This window comes from Protomyctophum bolini (assembly GCF_963924005.1).
Source record: "Protomyctophum bolini genome assembly, chromosome: 14".
In the NCBI taxonomy this organism is placed as follows: Eukaryota; Metazoa; Chordata; class Actinopteri; order Myctophiformes; family Myctophidae; genus Protomyctophum; species Protomyctophum bolini.
The window spans coordinates 20,442,476-20,458,239 of NC_137875.1; the positions used below are offsets into that span (position 1 = coordinate 20,442,476).

General features: G+C 45.6%; 1 protein-coding gene across 2 annotated transcripts in view; it reads left to right on the forward strand.

Annotated features, from left to right (window-relative positions):
• The window catches only part of cdh23 (cadherin-related 23), a gene marked incomplete at both ends in the record, with an annotated part of 270,347 nt that overhangs the window by 243,044 nt on the left and 11,539 nt on the right, over positions 1-15,764 (forward strand). For both annotated transcript variants that reach the window (XM_080782539.1, XM_080782540.1), the window contains 13 exons: positions 1,828-1,944; positions 2,077-2,301; positions 3,059-3,228; positions 3,609-3,746; positions 5,186-5,305; positions 6,959-7,136; positions 8,009-8,220; positions 9,614-9,808; positions 10,543-10,656; positions 12,176-12,305; positions 12,816-13,088; positions 14,337-14,498; positions 15,286-15,542. In XM_080782539.1, the coding sequence (XP_080638665.1) occupies positions 1,828-1,944; positions 2,077-2,301; positions 3,059-3,228; positions 3,609-3,746; positions 5,186-5,305; positions 6,959-7,136; positions 8,009-8,220; positions 9,614-9,808; positions 10,543-10,656; positions 12,176-12,305; positions 12,816-13,088; positions 14,337-14,498; positions 15,286-15,542 (2,291 nt within the window). The remainder of the gene's footprint in view (positions 1-1,827; positions 1,945-2,076; positions 2,302-3,058; positions 3,229-3,608; positions 3,747-5,185; positions 5,306-6,958; positions 7,137-8,008; positions 8,221-9,613; positions 9,809-10,542; positions 10,657-12,175; positions 12,306-12,815; positions 13,089-14,336; positions 14,499-15,285; positions 15,543-15,764) is intronic.

Sequence of the window (15,764 nt, forward strand, 5' to 3'; positions counted from 1 at the left end):
TAGACAAAGATCTACAACAAAAAACAAAAAAAGACATGGCAAGAATAAAAACACAAGGTGAGCACGACACATCCTATAACTAAAAATACATTATTGCACAACTCCAATACCATATTGCACATTCCCATATTGTACATATTGTCAATTTTGCCTGGCTACATTCAGTGCAGCTATGGCTCTGGGGTACAGGCTGTTCTTCAGTCTATTTGTGCGGGTTCTTAATAGTCTGTAGCGCCTGCCAGAAGGCATTAAGTCAAAGTGCGTGTGACTAGGGTGGGAAGTGTCTTTGAGGATGGTCTGTGCCTTCCTGAGGCAGCGGGTGTTGTATAGGTCGTCGAGAGGGGGGAGGGGGCAGCCGATGATTTTTTGGGCTGTGTTGACGACCCTCTGGAGCGCCTTCCTCTCTGCGGCGGTGCAGCTGGAGAACCACACAACCATACAGTAGGTGAGGATGCTCTCTATGGAGCAACGGTAAAATGTAATTAGCAGTTCCTGTTGGAGATGGTTATCTTTGAGAGTTCTTAGGAAGTACAGTCTCTGGTGTGCTTTTTTTATTGTGGCTGTGGTGTTGGTGCTCCAGGACAGGTCCTCATCCAGGTGGACGCCAAGGAACTTGAGGCTGGAAACTCTCTCCACACAGTCCCCGTTTACCACCAGAGGCTGGATGGCAGTCTTCTTCCTCCTGTAGTCCACTATGATCTCTCTGGTCTTTTTAGAGTTCAGGGACAGGTTGTTTTCCGTGCTCTGCACCGACAGACGCTCCACCTCATCCCGGTATGCGGACTCATCTCCGCCTGAGATGAGCCCCACCACGGTGGTGTCGTCCGCGAACTTTATGATGGAGTTGCTGACGTGGGTGGGGGAGAAGTCATGGGTGTAGAGGGTGTAGAGGAGGGGACTCAGCACACAGCCCTGGGGGGAACCAGTACTGAGGCTGAGGCTTGAGGAGAGGTGGCGTCCTACCCTCACATTCTGGGAGCGGTCAGACAGGAAGTCTTTAATCCATAGGCAGATGGAAGGAGACATACCCAGGTCTGACAGTTTGGTCACCAGTCTGTCGGGCAAGATGGTATTAAACGCCGAGCTGTAGTCCACGAACAGTAGCCGTACGTAGCTCCCCTGCTGCTCCAGATGGGATAGGGCAGAGTGTAGAGCGGTGGCGATGGCATCCTCCGTGGACCGGTTGGATCTGTAGGCGAACTGGTGGGGGTCGAAGGAGGGTGGGAGGAGTGATGTTATGTGAGTCCGGACCAGTTTTTCAAAGCATTTCATGATGACGGGTGTGAGTGCGACAGGGCGGTAGTCGTTCAGGCAGCTGATGGGTTTCTTCTTTGGGATAGGGATGATTGTGGCAGCAGTCTTACCAGCAGTGGTGAGTGTCCTTCGTGGCGCGCTCTGCTTGCACACAAGGCGCAAGTTGCCATCTCAAGAGAGTGCATTTCTAGTTTTCTAAACAGTGATGTTTCACCTTTTGAATTTCTGGGATTCGCAGAATGATGCCATGGACCCCTATTTGATACAATGCTATTTTAGTCTTTAATCTTGAATCTCCGGGACTCCAAACGACTCTGCAAACCCTCGTGTTTATTTAACTCTGAGAGTGTACAGATTAAACTACACTGTAAACCCTCAGTGTTTATTTAACTCTGAGACTGTACAGATTAAACTACACTGTAAACCCTCAGTGTTTATTTAACTCTGAGAGTGTACAGATTAGCACTAGCCATGACAACCTTAAAGGTGTATGCATGCATTGCAAAGGCTAAACTTAGAAATAGATGATTGATAGAAATAAAATGAATGGATGTGTTGCTGTGCCTTTTTCAGGTGCCGTATTTGTGCGCAACCCACTCAACAGAGAGCTGGTGGCCACCTTTGAGATCATCGTGTCTGTACACGACAACGCTAGTGACGTTATTGACCAGTCAGTTAGCGTTCCTAATGGTAAGACCACTGCCCAAGATCAAACCGATCAAACATCTGTTTCTTAGAATGTGGCGGTTCATTATGTTCATTTATTTTTATTCAGATTGTTTCTTGCTATGCTTCTCAAGTGTCACCTTCTGTGCGTTCCAGCGAGACTAACCATCAACGTGTTAGACGTGAACGACAATGCCCCTCGTTTTCGTCCGTTCGGCGTGGCCAACTTCACGGAGAAGATCCTGGAAGGTGCGCAGCCAGGCACAACGCTGCTGTCTGTGTCAGCGGTGGACCCCGACAAAGGTCCTAATGGACAGGTCATCTACCAGCTGCTCCACCTGCCCCGAGGAGACTACCTCAGACTGGAGGACCCATCGACAGGTATACAGTTCCCAAATGTCTCAGACTGTACTGTATTGATGCTGGCTCCTGGAATGCATCTGTGTCACCTTATAGCTTTTAACCACTTATTTGAAACCTTTAGCTTGTTGTATTGTATAGCACATATACAATACAATGAGCTCGTACCACGGCACAGATCATTGTATGTTATTGTTTGTGTGTTTTAATCAGGGGGGCAGTCAGACAGATATTTCGTGAAGCCACTAAGGAAATCGGGACTTCCTGAAAGTTCATATAATGGCCTGTTGTGGCGCTGTCATTGGGCCCAAAAAAAACCATAGCTCCATAGAGGCCCATGTATTTGGGCCCAACTTCACCTAGACTGTATTACCTTAATAAACATGGTCATGAATACTTTCTGCTTCCAGTCACTAGTTTAAAGTCTCATTTCTTATGTCATAATATTCTTTTTGGAAAATTATGGTCCCATTTATTTAAAAGAATTCCATAAAGTCACGTATGTTCTGAGGGGCGTTACAGTCTATGAACGGGAGCCACCCCCCGTTCAGTCAAAATAAAAACCAATGAAGAGTAAGGGGGGAAGTCCCGCCTCGTTGTCTGGGCCAGCCAATGGCCAGCTGGGCCCAAACGGAGCCAGCCAATGGCCAGCTGGGCCCAAACGGATCTAGAAATATGGCGACTTACAGTGCAAGGAATTACAAGCTTCATTTTACGTCCATGTTAGACCCGGGGAACACTTTGTCCATATTATTTACAGTCTATGGGTTTAATGCAGGTAAGATCCTGGCCAACCGGACGGTGGACTATGAACAGGTACAGTGGCTGAATTTCACGGTGCGAGCCAGGGACCACGGCTCGCCTCCCAGGATCGCTGAGCTGCCCGTGTTCCTGCGCATCGTGGACGTCAACGACAACAACCCCATCTTTACACAGCCTTCATACCAGGTACTGGACAGAGGTGTAGAGCACAGCGTAAAACGCTCCAAAAAATTGGTCTCTGTGACACATCTAGGGGCCACATTCTGCATTCAAAGATTTTCCTAGAAGCTTTGTCGTAGGTCGATTTGCCTGTCTACTTCCTGATGGGTTAGTTATTTCTGTAGGGTTGTTTTTTTCCCGACCAATGACATAGGGGAGAAATAGAAAGAAATTGTGTCAAAACCTTTGTCCCAACCTCTATAAATTTGAGCAATTCTACCGTCCTTGTCATACCCTGAAGAAGGCATATTGTTGCCGAAACGTTTTTCAAACATAATACAGCTGTAACATAAAATAGTTATTCTGGATTTAACTTCTATGCATTGTATTCATATTGTGTTTTGCAGAAGCCTGTGTTTGAAGATGTGGATCTAGGTACCGTCATCATACAAGTCAGTGCCACCGATGCAGACTCAGGGCTGTTTTCTGTCATCGAGTACAGCCTGGTAGACGGGGAAGGAAAGTTTGGCATCACTCCCTCCACTGTGAGTTGACCTGGGTGGAAAAATACTTTCAAATGTATTACAAAGAAACCCGAGCCAATCTACAAGCTCACAATGCGTTGCATCGCATCACATTGTGAGCTTGTAGATCTGAAATGTATCTAGGGATGAAGTGGTTAATGCATGTTTTGTAATAATAATCAAAGTAACTAAAGAGTAAAAGTACGATATTTGCCTCTGAGATGTAGTTGAGTAGAAGTAAAATAATTGGAATTACTCAAGTAAAGTAGAACTATCTCAAAATTGTACTTAAATACCGTTACAGTGCTTAAAACACATTCTGTGCTTTAAAGTCTAAATAACATGTCACGCAGACTGCCGGTGTTTAAAGTTACCTTTGAAGCGTCAAAGCGTCGTAATATATATATAGTATACCCCTTCGTTCGCTTTGCATTGGAGCAGGTCCAAACAAGATCTGCTTTCCCCTGAATCATAGGGCGTGCGTGCGTGCGTGCGTGCGTGCGTGAGTATTGGCATCCACAGTAAACAGGTCTGGTCTGGTTCCCAGCAAGGAGTACTGGACCCCAGCATTGGCTCCAATTAGAGGGTAGCATGGGAGAGAAGGAGAAGTGTGAACTGAACTGAATTAACTTCTAAATTCGCATGAAAAAAGAATAATGACGGCCATCTCTATCCATCTATTTATAAACTCTTATTTATAAAGCAGTTTTAAGGGATGCACGTTAGTATTATACATGCTGTAAGCAGCCAGCCAATTGGAGAGGGTCTGGGCGCGGTTTTTTACACTCTAGCAGCACCTCGGGAGGCGTGGCGTGCCAACCATTTGAGTGCGATTCCAAATCATGCAACCCTGGCCCGTTCAACAGTCACGTGCTTCCTGAGAGAGAGTTAAGGAGGATCAACAGAGGGAGACCTGAAGCTAAGTTGTCATACTATATGGCAGTATACAGACAACATTTGTATTCATGAAACATATTTTTGTTCTGCTCGCTTGTGCATATTGTTTGAAACGTGCGTAAACATGTGATATGGGAATTGTAATTTGTTTTCGAGAGATTGTGTCTCCAGCATTGTTATAACTGACACCGAGGACTTTACAGCGTGAGGTATCATTTGCAGTTCACCATCAGTTCACATAGTTTTGTACAAAGTACAACATAAATATTTGACTCCTATACCCCATTTTTTCCACACGCACGCACGCACGCACGCACGCACGCACGCACGCACGCACGCACGCACGCACACACACACACACACACACACACACACACACACACACAGTCACACGCACACACGCTAATGCCATCTTTCCTCACGCAGTACACCCTTTGATACTGTGCCACCACCACAGCGTGTCAGTGTCTTCTTTGATATTGTGCCACGCATCGCACCGTGCACACAATACCTTGCTGTCGGTTCTTCCTTCCTGATCCACCCTCGCCTTGTCTGACTCACAGGGAGACATCTACATCCTGTCTCCACTGGACAGAGAGACCAAGGACCACTACACGCTGACCGCCGTGGCCCGGGACAACCCCGGAGGAAGCCCCAGCAACAGACGAGAGAACTCAGTGCAGGTATACACTCCACTATTGGAAATTAGTGTATTATGGAATGATGTAAACAAACACTTATATTATGTGGTGCACCCGGACCGTTTTGTGCAGCGGATTCAGGTCCCTTTATAAGTGACACATTGCTGTTTTGATTACGCTGAGGAAGTCCTCTGGGCCGATACGTCCATACTGTTGTTGTTTGCTGCAGGGGGAAACCAAACAAAACAAGAATCCTAATAGGATACCATGTGAGTGCTGGTATTCATTTCTACAAGCCATAGTGTAAGGCCACATTGCACTGCTGATAATGGATTGCGTAGTCTTCTCTTAAAGGCAATGGCAGGTGGCATGATGATTGGTTTCATTATTGTAATTCCCAAACCACACCTATACATAGTGTAATGGCTAGCGGCAGTGTTTTAGGGATTTAGGCTGTGGTACAAGATAACATTTTTTACGGGGGAACGCCTCTTACGCAATGCTAAATCCTCAATTTACGGATTTAGTGCCTCTGACTATGGTTGTCAGAGGCACTAAATCGGATCGGGTGATCGGAAATCAGGGCCGATCGCGTCATTTTCAAATGATCGGAATCGGATCGGGAGCCAAAAAACGTGATCGGGACATCCCTAGTGTCAATATTATATCCATATCATGATATTAGACTGGATATTGTCTGTAATTTGAGATATTGTACTATTATTATAATAAAGGTGTTCTATCAAATATAAATATCAGATCGGAAAAAAACGGTATTGGCAGATGCTCAAAATCAAATGATCAGAATCGGAACGGGAGCAAAAAAACGTGATCTGGACATCCCTACCTCTGACACAAGATATAGGGTCCTAGGTGTTCCGACATGCACCAACACCAGAATGTGAGCAGACCATCTGTTCTCTTTATCAATAGATCAATGGCCAGTGGCTATCCTGAGATGCTTGACCTGCTAACACTCTGAGGGTTTGTTTGGACATGTCTGAGGCTGAAGTCATTCTCTTTTAGAAGGGACAATTTACACGTAATTTAGGCTGTACAGCCTAAATTAGCATGGGACGTCCCATGCAGGGAATATGACAGCACTGACTGTGGTTCATAACACGGCAAGCTCTATAGTCTATATGCTTAGATGATTTTGATTTATATTGGGATAAATTTGCACGACTGTAAGAACGAAACGGAAGCGGGGAGGAGGATTTGTAATCCGCAGCACGGGTGACCCGCGGCACGCTAGGTCGGACTAACGGGAGGCCTGACTTAAGGGCAGTCCCCCAGTCGAGCAACGTGAGACTGTAGGTGTCTGACTTAAGGGCAGTCCCCCAGTCGAGCAACGTGAGACTGTAGGTGTCTGACTTAAGGGCAGTCCCCCAGTCGAGCAACGTGAGACTGTAGGTGTCTGACTTAAGGGCAGTCCCCCAGTCGAGCAACGTGAGACTGTAGGTGTCTGACTTAAGGGCAGTCCCCCAGTCGAGCAACGTGAGACTGTAGGTGTCTGACTTAAGGGCAGTCCCCCAGTCGAGCAACGTGAGACTGTAGGTGTCTGACTTAAGGGCAGTCCCCCTGTTGAGCAACGTGAGACTGTAGGTGTCTGACTTAAGGGCAGTCCCCCTGTTGAGCAACGTTAGACTGTAGGTGTTGGAGGCAGTGCTGTGATGGACCTGTGTGTCTTGTCAGGTGTTGGTGACAGTGCTGGACGTGAATGACTTCCGTCCACGTTTCGCCGAGAGAGTGTTCAGCACCAGCGTGTTCGAGAACGAGCCCGGCGGCTCGTCTGTGATCACGCTGACCGCGACCGACCTGGACGAGGGCGAGAACGGACTGATGGTCTACAGCATGCAAGGCCCTGGAGCAGGTACGAACAGCACTCATGCACACGCACGCACACGCACACACACACACACACACACACACACACACACACACACACACGCACACGCACACGCACACACGCACACACTGGCCAATAAGTACATGAATCTTGCCTCCTCTAGTCTGGACAGTAAAACATTGACTGGAACTTGGCTGTCCACAACAATGGGTATCCTACTACTACTAACTTCAATATCAATATCACAATAGAGGACAATACAAAAATATATATATACACGCACGCACACAGAGACACAGTGACACACTGACACACACACACACACACACACACATAGTTTTGGTACTTTACAGGTAGCTTTTCGTGCACATCCAAGTAGGGGAGGTGCTGGTAGGCAAGGCATAAAATGTAGACCAGGGGAAACTTCCTTAGAAGAGGAAGGGACCGCACACTCCAGAGACGCTCAGGACAAGATAATTTTTGCTTCATTGCTTAATTTGCACGACGCGTTTCGCTGTGTAGGCTTCGTCAGGTGCTTTGCACATACGTATATATATACATCAGATTCTACAAAATGTATGCTAAATCCTGACAGTTAGTGGCAGTGCTCATAACCTTTTCATGTCAAGGACCCCCAGAATTATGTCTAATTGAAAATATTTTGTTCCGGGGACCGCCCAAAAGAAAATATTTGAGTTATAAACATTCGCTGTGGAAAAAATACATATATTGAAATATTTGCGTCACATTTCCACAAATTTTCAAGCTACAAGCTCTACAAGCTTGTAGAGTGCTATTTTTCAATAGCTAAAGAATAAAATAATGGTTAATGTGGTTAAGTGACGCAGATACGCTTCAGGTCTAATCATGTGCGCTGTCTGTCTGTCTGTGTCTAGATGCCTTCTCTCTGGATCCAGACACAGGGCTGATACGCTCCCTGCGTCTGCTTCAGTCCTTTGAGAGTTTCAACCTGACCATAGTGGCCACGGACCAGGGCCGGCCCCCGCTGTGGGGCACGGCCACCCTGCACATCACCGTCATCGACGTCAATGACAACAGACCCATGTTCATCCGGCCCACCAATGGAACCATCATGCATATCTTGGAGGTATCTGTGTGTTTGTATACAGTATGTGTATGAATAGGCTAGACTAGAGGGTAACAAGATGACTCGCCCCGTTTCTGTTTTCCTCCCAGAATTTTCCCCAGTGAGGGGTGGGAGAGGCTGGACAGCAGACGGCTGGACTTTGAATTTCTCTAACTATAAACTTTCATGACAGCAGACAGCCGTCATGTTGTTGTAGGCTATGTGGGGCTTATCTGACGAGGTACCATTTGAGTGTGCAAAACCTTACATATACTAAATAATACTAAATTGTTTATAGGGTCAATATAAGTAAAATAATATAGCCTTTCTACAGGAGTATCTTTTTATATTTTTCCAAAAATAATACTAACAGCCAATAGCATATTACAAAGTTATCCCCCTCACTGGTGACAATTCCGGGAGGAAAAACGGGCACGCACCAGGGCGAGTCATCCGGTATTCGACTAGAGGGTATGCACATGCAAAATGATTTGCAATGTGAGTTTAACGACGTTTGACGTCTTTAATACAATCAGATAGGACTTTTCTGTTTGGATGTATGAGTTGACGTCTTTAATACAATCAGATAGGACTTTTCTGTTTGGATGTATGAGTTGACGTCTTTAATACAATCAGATAGGACTTTTCTGTTTGGATGTATGAGTTGTCAAGGCCAGAAAGTTTTTTTTTGCCACTCAGTATGGCGTTCCCGCGTAACTTCCTGGTATAATGGTGATGTCATACCCTCTATACACTGGTTGGTAACCTTTTCCATCAGAAATTGTAATGTTTTTATAATAGCCCATTTAGACCTGAGGCTGAAAAACTTAAATTCTTCGTTATTATTATGATTCTTTTTTTTAAATAAAATCATGTTGCTACATTGCAATATCTAAAATGACAGATGCTTTCCTGGATTGAAAGGTATAACAATATGTGTAGGCTTTCCAGTGTCCAAATGTTTAGCATTTTTGTTTCTATATTTTGACATTGTATTGGATGTTCTTTTTGAATAAGTCTGTTATTAGAGATCGGAAAGGAGTCTTCCAGTAACGGGCAGGTTGGAGGTTGGCTCATTGGAGATAAGCAATCATCTTTTTCTTATAGACACATTACTGGTAGACGATCAGACAGACAGACAGACAGATAGATGTGTGAAGTTTAAATGTCATTTTTTTTGGGTACAGGCTTTAGTTTAGAGTTTAGACATAGCCTACTATTGGTCTGACTATCATTAGACCGTCAACCTATACCTCAAAACCTAACCTAACCCTAACCGCAAGCACGGGAGCAGCGCATGTTCGACCGCATGTCCGACCGTTGTTTCCGCATGTCGGTCCGTTGGTGTGTCTAATCTGCATGTGCATCCCCAATTGTTTTTATGTGGACATGCCGTGTTGTTGTGTGTTTTAAGGAGCAGCCTCCTGGCCTGCTGGTGTACGAGGTGTTTGCTACAGATGGTGATGAAGGCCTGAATGGAGAGGTGCGCTACGCCTTCCTCCAGACCGGAGCGGGGAACAAGGACTGGGAGAGCTTCCGCGTGGACGCCCTGACGGGAGTCATCACCACCGCTGTGAAACTGGACAGAGAGAAACACGCCCTGCTCAGCGTGAGTCATGCAAGCCACGTGTGTGTGTGTGTCCGTGTCTGTCTGTGTGCGTGGAGTAAATGCCATATTGCCATATTTGGGCATAATCCTCTGTCCAAGTAGCAGTGGTGCTAGCAATCTCCTCTGTCCCTCAGCTTATCATCTCCTCTGTCCCTCAGCTTATCATCTCCTCTGTCCCTCAGCTTATCATCTCCTCTGTCCCTCAGTTTATCATCTCCTCTGTCCCTCAGCTTATCATCTCCTCTGTCCCTCAGCTTATCATCTCTTCTGTCCCTCAGCTTATCATCTCCTCTGTCCCTCAGCTTATCATCTCCTCTGTCCCTCAGCTTATCATCTCCTCTGTCCCTCAGCTTATCATCTCCTCTGTCCCTCAGCTTATCATCTCCTCTGTCCCTCAGCTTATCATCTCCTCTGTCCCTCAGCTTATCATCTCCTCTGTCCCTCAGCTTATCATCTCCTCTGTCCCTCAGTTTATCATCTCCTCTGTCCCTCAGCTTATCATCTCCTCTGTCCCTCAGCTTATCATCTCCTCTGTCCCTCAGCTTATCATCTCCTCTGTCCCTCAGCTTATCATCTCCTCTGTCCCTCAGCTTATCATCTCCTCTGTCCCTCAGCTTATCATCTCCTCTGTCCCTCAGCTTATCATCTCCTCTGTCCCTCAGCTTATCATCTCCTCTGTCCCTCAGCTTATCATCTCCTCTGTCCCTCAGTTTATCATCTCCTCTGTCCCTCAGCTTATCATCGTGGCTTATGACCTTGGCCAGCCGGTGCCTTATGAGACCACTCAGCTCCTTCAAGTGGCGCTGACGGACATCGATGACAATGAGCCCGTTTTCCATAAACCTCCAGTAAGTATATATAGGAACGAGCACAGCGTCTATTGGTCATTGCAGGTTATTCTATCTATCTAAGTGGTTTTCAACCTTTTTCATATCAAGGCCCATTATTTATTCAACATTTGAGCCAGCCATTTGATGAGATTTAGCCTCTCAGACCCAAAACTAAAGAATATTTTCTTATCGTTGAATATGATTTTGTCCACAATTCCATGCTGTATTGATGTTGGTACCATTAGGAGAGACACAGGCAAATGTTGATGGACTTCTTGTAAATAAAGTAATGCAGATGTTTAACAATAATCTAACTCTTGAGAAGTTAAGCGTAAAATTAAACCAGTTAATGATCTATAAGGGTCCATTTGGTTACCAACTCTCCATCTAGCTGGGGACAACCTGGAATCCCCTCAAGGACCACTTGCACACACACACACACACACACACACACACACACACACACACACACACACACACACACACACACACACACACACACAGATGGGGGGACGATTAGCATTTTCAAAGCCCGTTATTGTTCTTCTCGTTATTGTTCGTCCTTTCCTGCTTGTTCATAAACCTGATTGTCTGGGGGAAGCAGCCCAGTGGTAATGGCTCTGTCTCTGTGGCTACCAATCCATTTTCCAAGTGGCGGCATGCATGTGAAACGGTTTATGGTCGGCGATGCACAGATCTTGATAAGCCTGCAAGCTTTGCCTATATATAATATCTATCGTATACTGTATATTCTGGATGGAGGGAAGCTCACGTCCACTGATGCGCTGGTCTATCCACATTACCCTCTGCAATGCTTTATGCAGTGGTTTTCAACCAGTGGTCCAGGGACCACCAAAGGTCCTTGAAGCTGTTCCAGGTGGTCCCCAGTTAAATGATGGAGAGTTGGTAACCAAATAGACCTTTATAGATGTTTAACTCTTGAGTGTTAAATGCCATTAAACATCTGCATTACTTAATTCACAAGAAGTCTACACATTTAGAGAGAATGTAGAATAATTGTTATTTTGATCAACGTTTGCCTGTTATCTCTCCTAATGGTACCACATCAATACAGCATTGCACAAAATCGTATCCAACGACAACAAAATATTCTTTAGTTTTGGGTCTGAGAGGCTACATGTCATCAAACGGTGGTCCGTGGCTCAAATGCTGAATAAATAATGGGCCATGATATGAAAATGGTTGAAAATCACTGCCTTATGGGTACTTTGTGTCACAAGTATTTTCTGCGCTTTTGTTTCTTGTATGGGATACATTGAAAACACTTTGTCACAATGAAAACACCAATTCTACACATTAGCACTTACGTACAGTATAATAATAATGTCTTGAGGCATTTATACTTTATTGCTTTACACGGGAAGCGCACCACCTATCACTTTGCGTCCATCTTTTATGCATGCCCTTCTCTGTGTGTGTGTGTGTGTGTGTGTGTGTGTGTGTGTGTGTGTGTGTGTGTGTGTGTGTGTGTGTGTGTGTGTGTGCGTGTGTGCGTGTGCGCGTGCGTGCGTCCCAGCGCGGCAGTATGTCGTATCAGGTGCTGTGGGTGCCTGAGCACTCTCCTCCAGGGACCATTGTGGGGAACGTGACTGGAGCCGTGGATGCGGACGAGGGTGCCAACGCCGTGGTCTATTACTTTATGGCAGGTGGGTGGACGGAGGAGGGGTCTCTCTCAGGCCTCATACACACATGTCAAATGCATTGTCTGTGTTCTGTAATGGCCGCCACAATGCAATTCCAATGAGTCACATGGTTTGACCAAACATTTGTGTTTGATGGCTACATGTGTTTTGCCCATCAAACGCCCATGACGACTTGTTTTCCCCAATGGAAATATCCCCCAAAAAACGTATTATAATCGGGCAACTAGACTATTTGACATTCTATGTTATTTTTCCACAATTGGGGGTCATCTTATAATCAGAGTCATCTTATATTCGGGACAATACAGGCTTTTACTTAACTCACTCTGCACGACCTTCATCAGGTATCCCAATGGGTCCTTGACCTGAAATTGTTTGAAAACCACTGACATAGAAACATATATGGTTTTTCAGAAAACTGTCATGATTTAGAATAGAAGACATTTTGTAGAATCTGGTCTCATGTCTAAATGGGTTAAGTAAAACAATTGAGTACTTTTCCCACCACTGCAGGAGGGAACAGCGAGGGGAACTTTGGCCTGAGCCCCTCCGGCGTGCTGAAGGTCAAGAAGGACCTGGACCGCGAGGACATCCCTGTCTACTCCATCGTGGTCAAGGCCTCCAGCAACAGGAACTGGACTCCTCCCAGAGGGGGTCAGAGGGCGTCGCAGCGGGCCAGAGCCGCTCTGGACCCGGCCAATGACCCCACCCTGCAGGAAGTCCGCATCTTCCTGGAAGACATTAATGACCAGCCCCCGCGCTTCACCAAGGACGAGTACACTGCAGGTATACCATTGTTTAGAGAGAGAGGGGGGGGGGGGGGGGTTCTCTCTGTCTCTCATTCTCGTAATGCAGAATGTCCCATTTCATTAAGTCTTCTAATGTATAAAGACTGTTTGAAAATAGCAGATCTTCAAGTTCACAATTGTGAGCTTGTACATTTGCTGAAAGGCAGAAATGTCTATCACATGATGAGGCTTCATGTGTGGCCCTTGAGAGGCAGCATTTTCACCTGAGTTTGTATTGGTCTCAGTTAAATATGGGCACCCGTGTTGTGCTCCAGAATGTTTGTTTCCTGTGATTTGAACTTTTCAGTTTATTTGAATTAACCTGTTGATGATTTTCAGTTGACAATACAATGCTAGAACTCAGTTGGTTGTGTTCTGTTGTATTGCTGTGATGGGGTTTTACTCCTCATGTATGGCCTTTTTGACCTGTATAGGTTTGGCCACTTCACTCTCCTCGTGACTAATTTGGTATACTGTTCATGTTGTCACATGGTTACAGGTTCACTTGAAATGAAATAAAGCGTAGGTTTACTTATGTAAACCTGGTTTTATGAATCTTTGTCACTCGGCGGTGAAGGCTGGCCCTGTCATCGTCAGACAAGAGGAAGAGTGTGTGGGTGTGATTAATTTGGTATAATGCTCCTGATCCGAGGGTTATTGTCACATGGTTACAGGTTCACTTTTCATTCATAAAACCGGGTTTACATACGTAAACCTACGTTCTACGACCTCCAGAGGCATATGCACTGAATTTCCCCCTGCACATTCGCAAAGGGGAATACTATGAAATTGAAACTGTATAATTCTGTGACACCTGATGTATAAGTGTAAAGATCCCTGCACATTTGTGTATTACGTCCTTGCAGACTGGATCCCGAAATTCGCTCCGATATTTGGGCCCGAAAACACAGCAGTCTGTAAACACCTTTACATTTAGACCATATGAGGACGCATCTGTCACCTTATAGCTTTTAACCACTTTAACCCTTATTTTTATCTGCTATTTTTGAAAAATCGTGAAAATGTGTCGCAAATCTTTGAATATTATGATCTTTCACTGTGAATGTTTTTAACTCCTATATTTGCTTCAGGGGGGGGGGGGACAACATATTTTCAGATGGGGTTCGGTGGCCAATTTCATATAATTTTGGGGGTCCTTGACATGAAATAGTTTGAGAAACACTGACATTAAGTAGACTCTGGTCTCAGGTCTTAATGGGTTAGCTGTTTCTTCTGGCTGTTTCAGGAGTGGCAGCGGATGCCAAGGTGGGCTCAGACCTGATCCAAGTGATGGCTGTCGATCACGACATAGGCAACAACAGTGTGGTCCGATACGGCATCATGTCGATCCGCTACATCAAAGTGCAGTCCAACGATACCGAAGTTGTGGATAACATTTTCATCATAGGTGAGCTGCCCGTCACACATACGTGCTATGGAATTCTGAATCTTTATCATGGTCTTTTTCACACCATGGAGCCAGGAGCCTAGCCGTCAATAAGAGCATTTGTTACTTTCTTTCAGTCTATATTGATAGTTGCATTTTAGCGCTGGATATACATTAGATTTTGTTTTCAGACCTAATTAGTGAAATCAAATGGAATGACATCCTGTGTGTTCTTATACCCACTGAGCCTTTTTCAGGCTATTTAATGTCTAAAATATGTCTAAATGGCCGTCTAAAATGGGTTGTAAATGGTCTAAAAGTCTAGGCTTAGATTAAAAAGATTATCTACAATATCTGCGATTACCGTTTTCCATCTAAGAGAAAGATATAATCTCGTAGATTGAAAGTGTCAGAATTGATAAATACATCTACAAGAGTCTAAATCTTGGACCAAATGGACCATGATGGGTCCATTTTGGTTCCATTTGTGTACTCTCAGATTTAAATTAACATCGATTTCACAATATAAATTAGGTTCCCATAGATAGAAATGCCATTAAATGAGAGTCCGAGGCCTAATGCATGTCAAACCGGGGGTCCTTAACTGAAATTAAAAAGAATTGAGCATCACTGCAAGAGCCGTAAAAATCTTCTCTTATGGGGGGGGGGGGGGGGTCCCTGGCATATCTTTTCAAATGGGGGTCCGTAGGCTAATAAGTGTTAATTTGGGGGTTCTTGACATGAAAACGTTTGAGAACCACTGTCCTGTGCAACAGCTCCATTCCTGTGTGCCTTGTGCCATCCCCAGGCGAGACAGACGGTATCATCCGTACCTACGATCTGTTCACGGCGTACGACCCGGGCTTCTTCCTGGTGGAGGTGTACGTGCAGGACGAGGCGCACCACATCGACATCACCACGGTGAGGATCTACATCCTGCGGGACGACCAGCGGGTCAAGATCGTGATCAACGAGATCCCCGAGAACGTGCGCCTCTTCCAGGACGAGTTCATCAAGCTGCTGTCCAACATTACCGGAGCCATCGTCAACACGGATGACTTACAGGTGAGGTGGACTGTTGCTGCTGCTTGGAGAGTTTCCAAGTTTCACTCTGAAACGGGAAGCTGTGTGTTTCTGAACCAATCAGAACGTCCGCATCCCTTCAGGGTATGGGACGTAGCTCTGCTACATGCGTGTGCGCGACGCGTTGAGCTTGTTTGTTTACATCAGGGGTTCTCAACGTTTTTGGCCGGGGACCCCCGGAAATGCTTTGGCAATGTCTCGAGA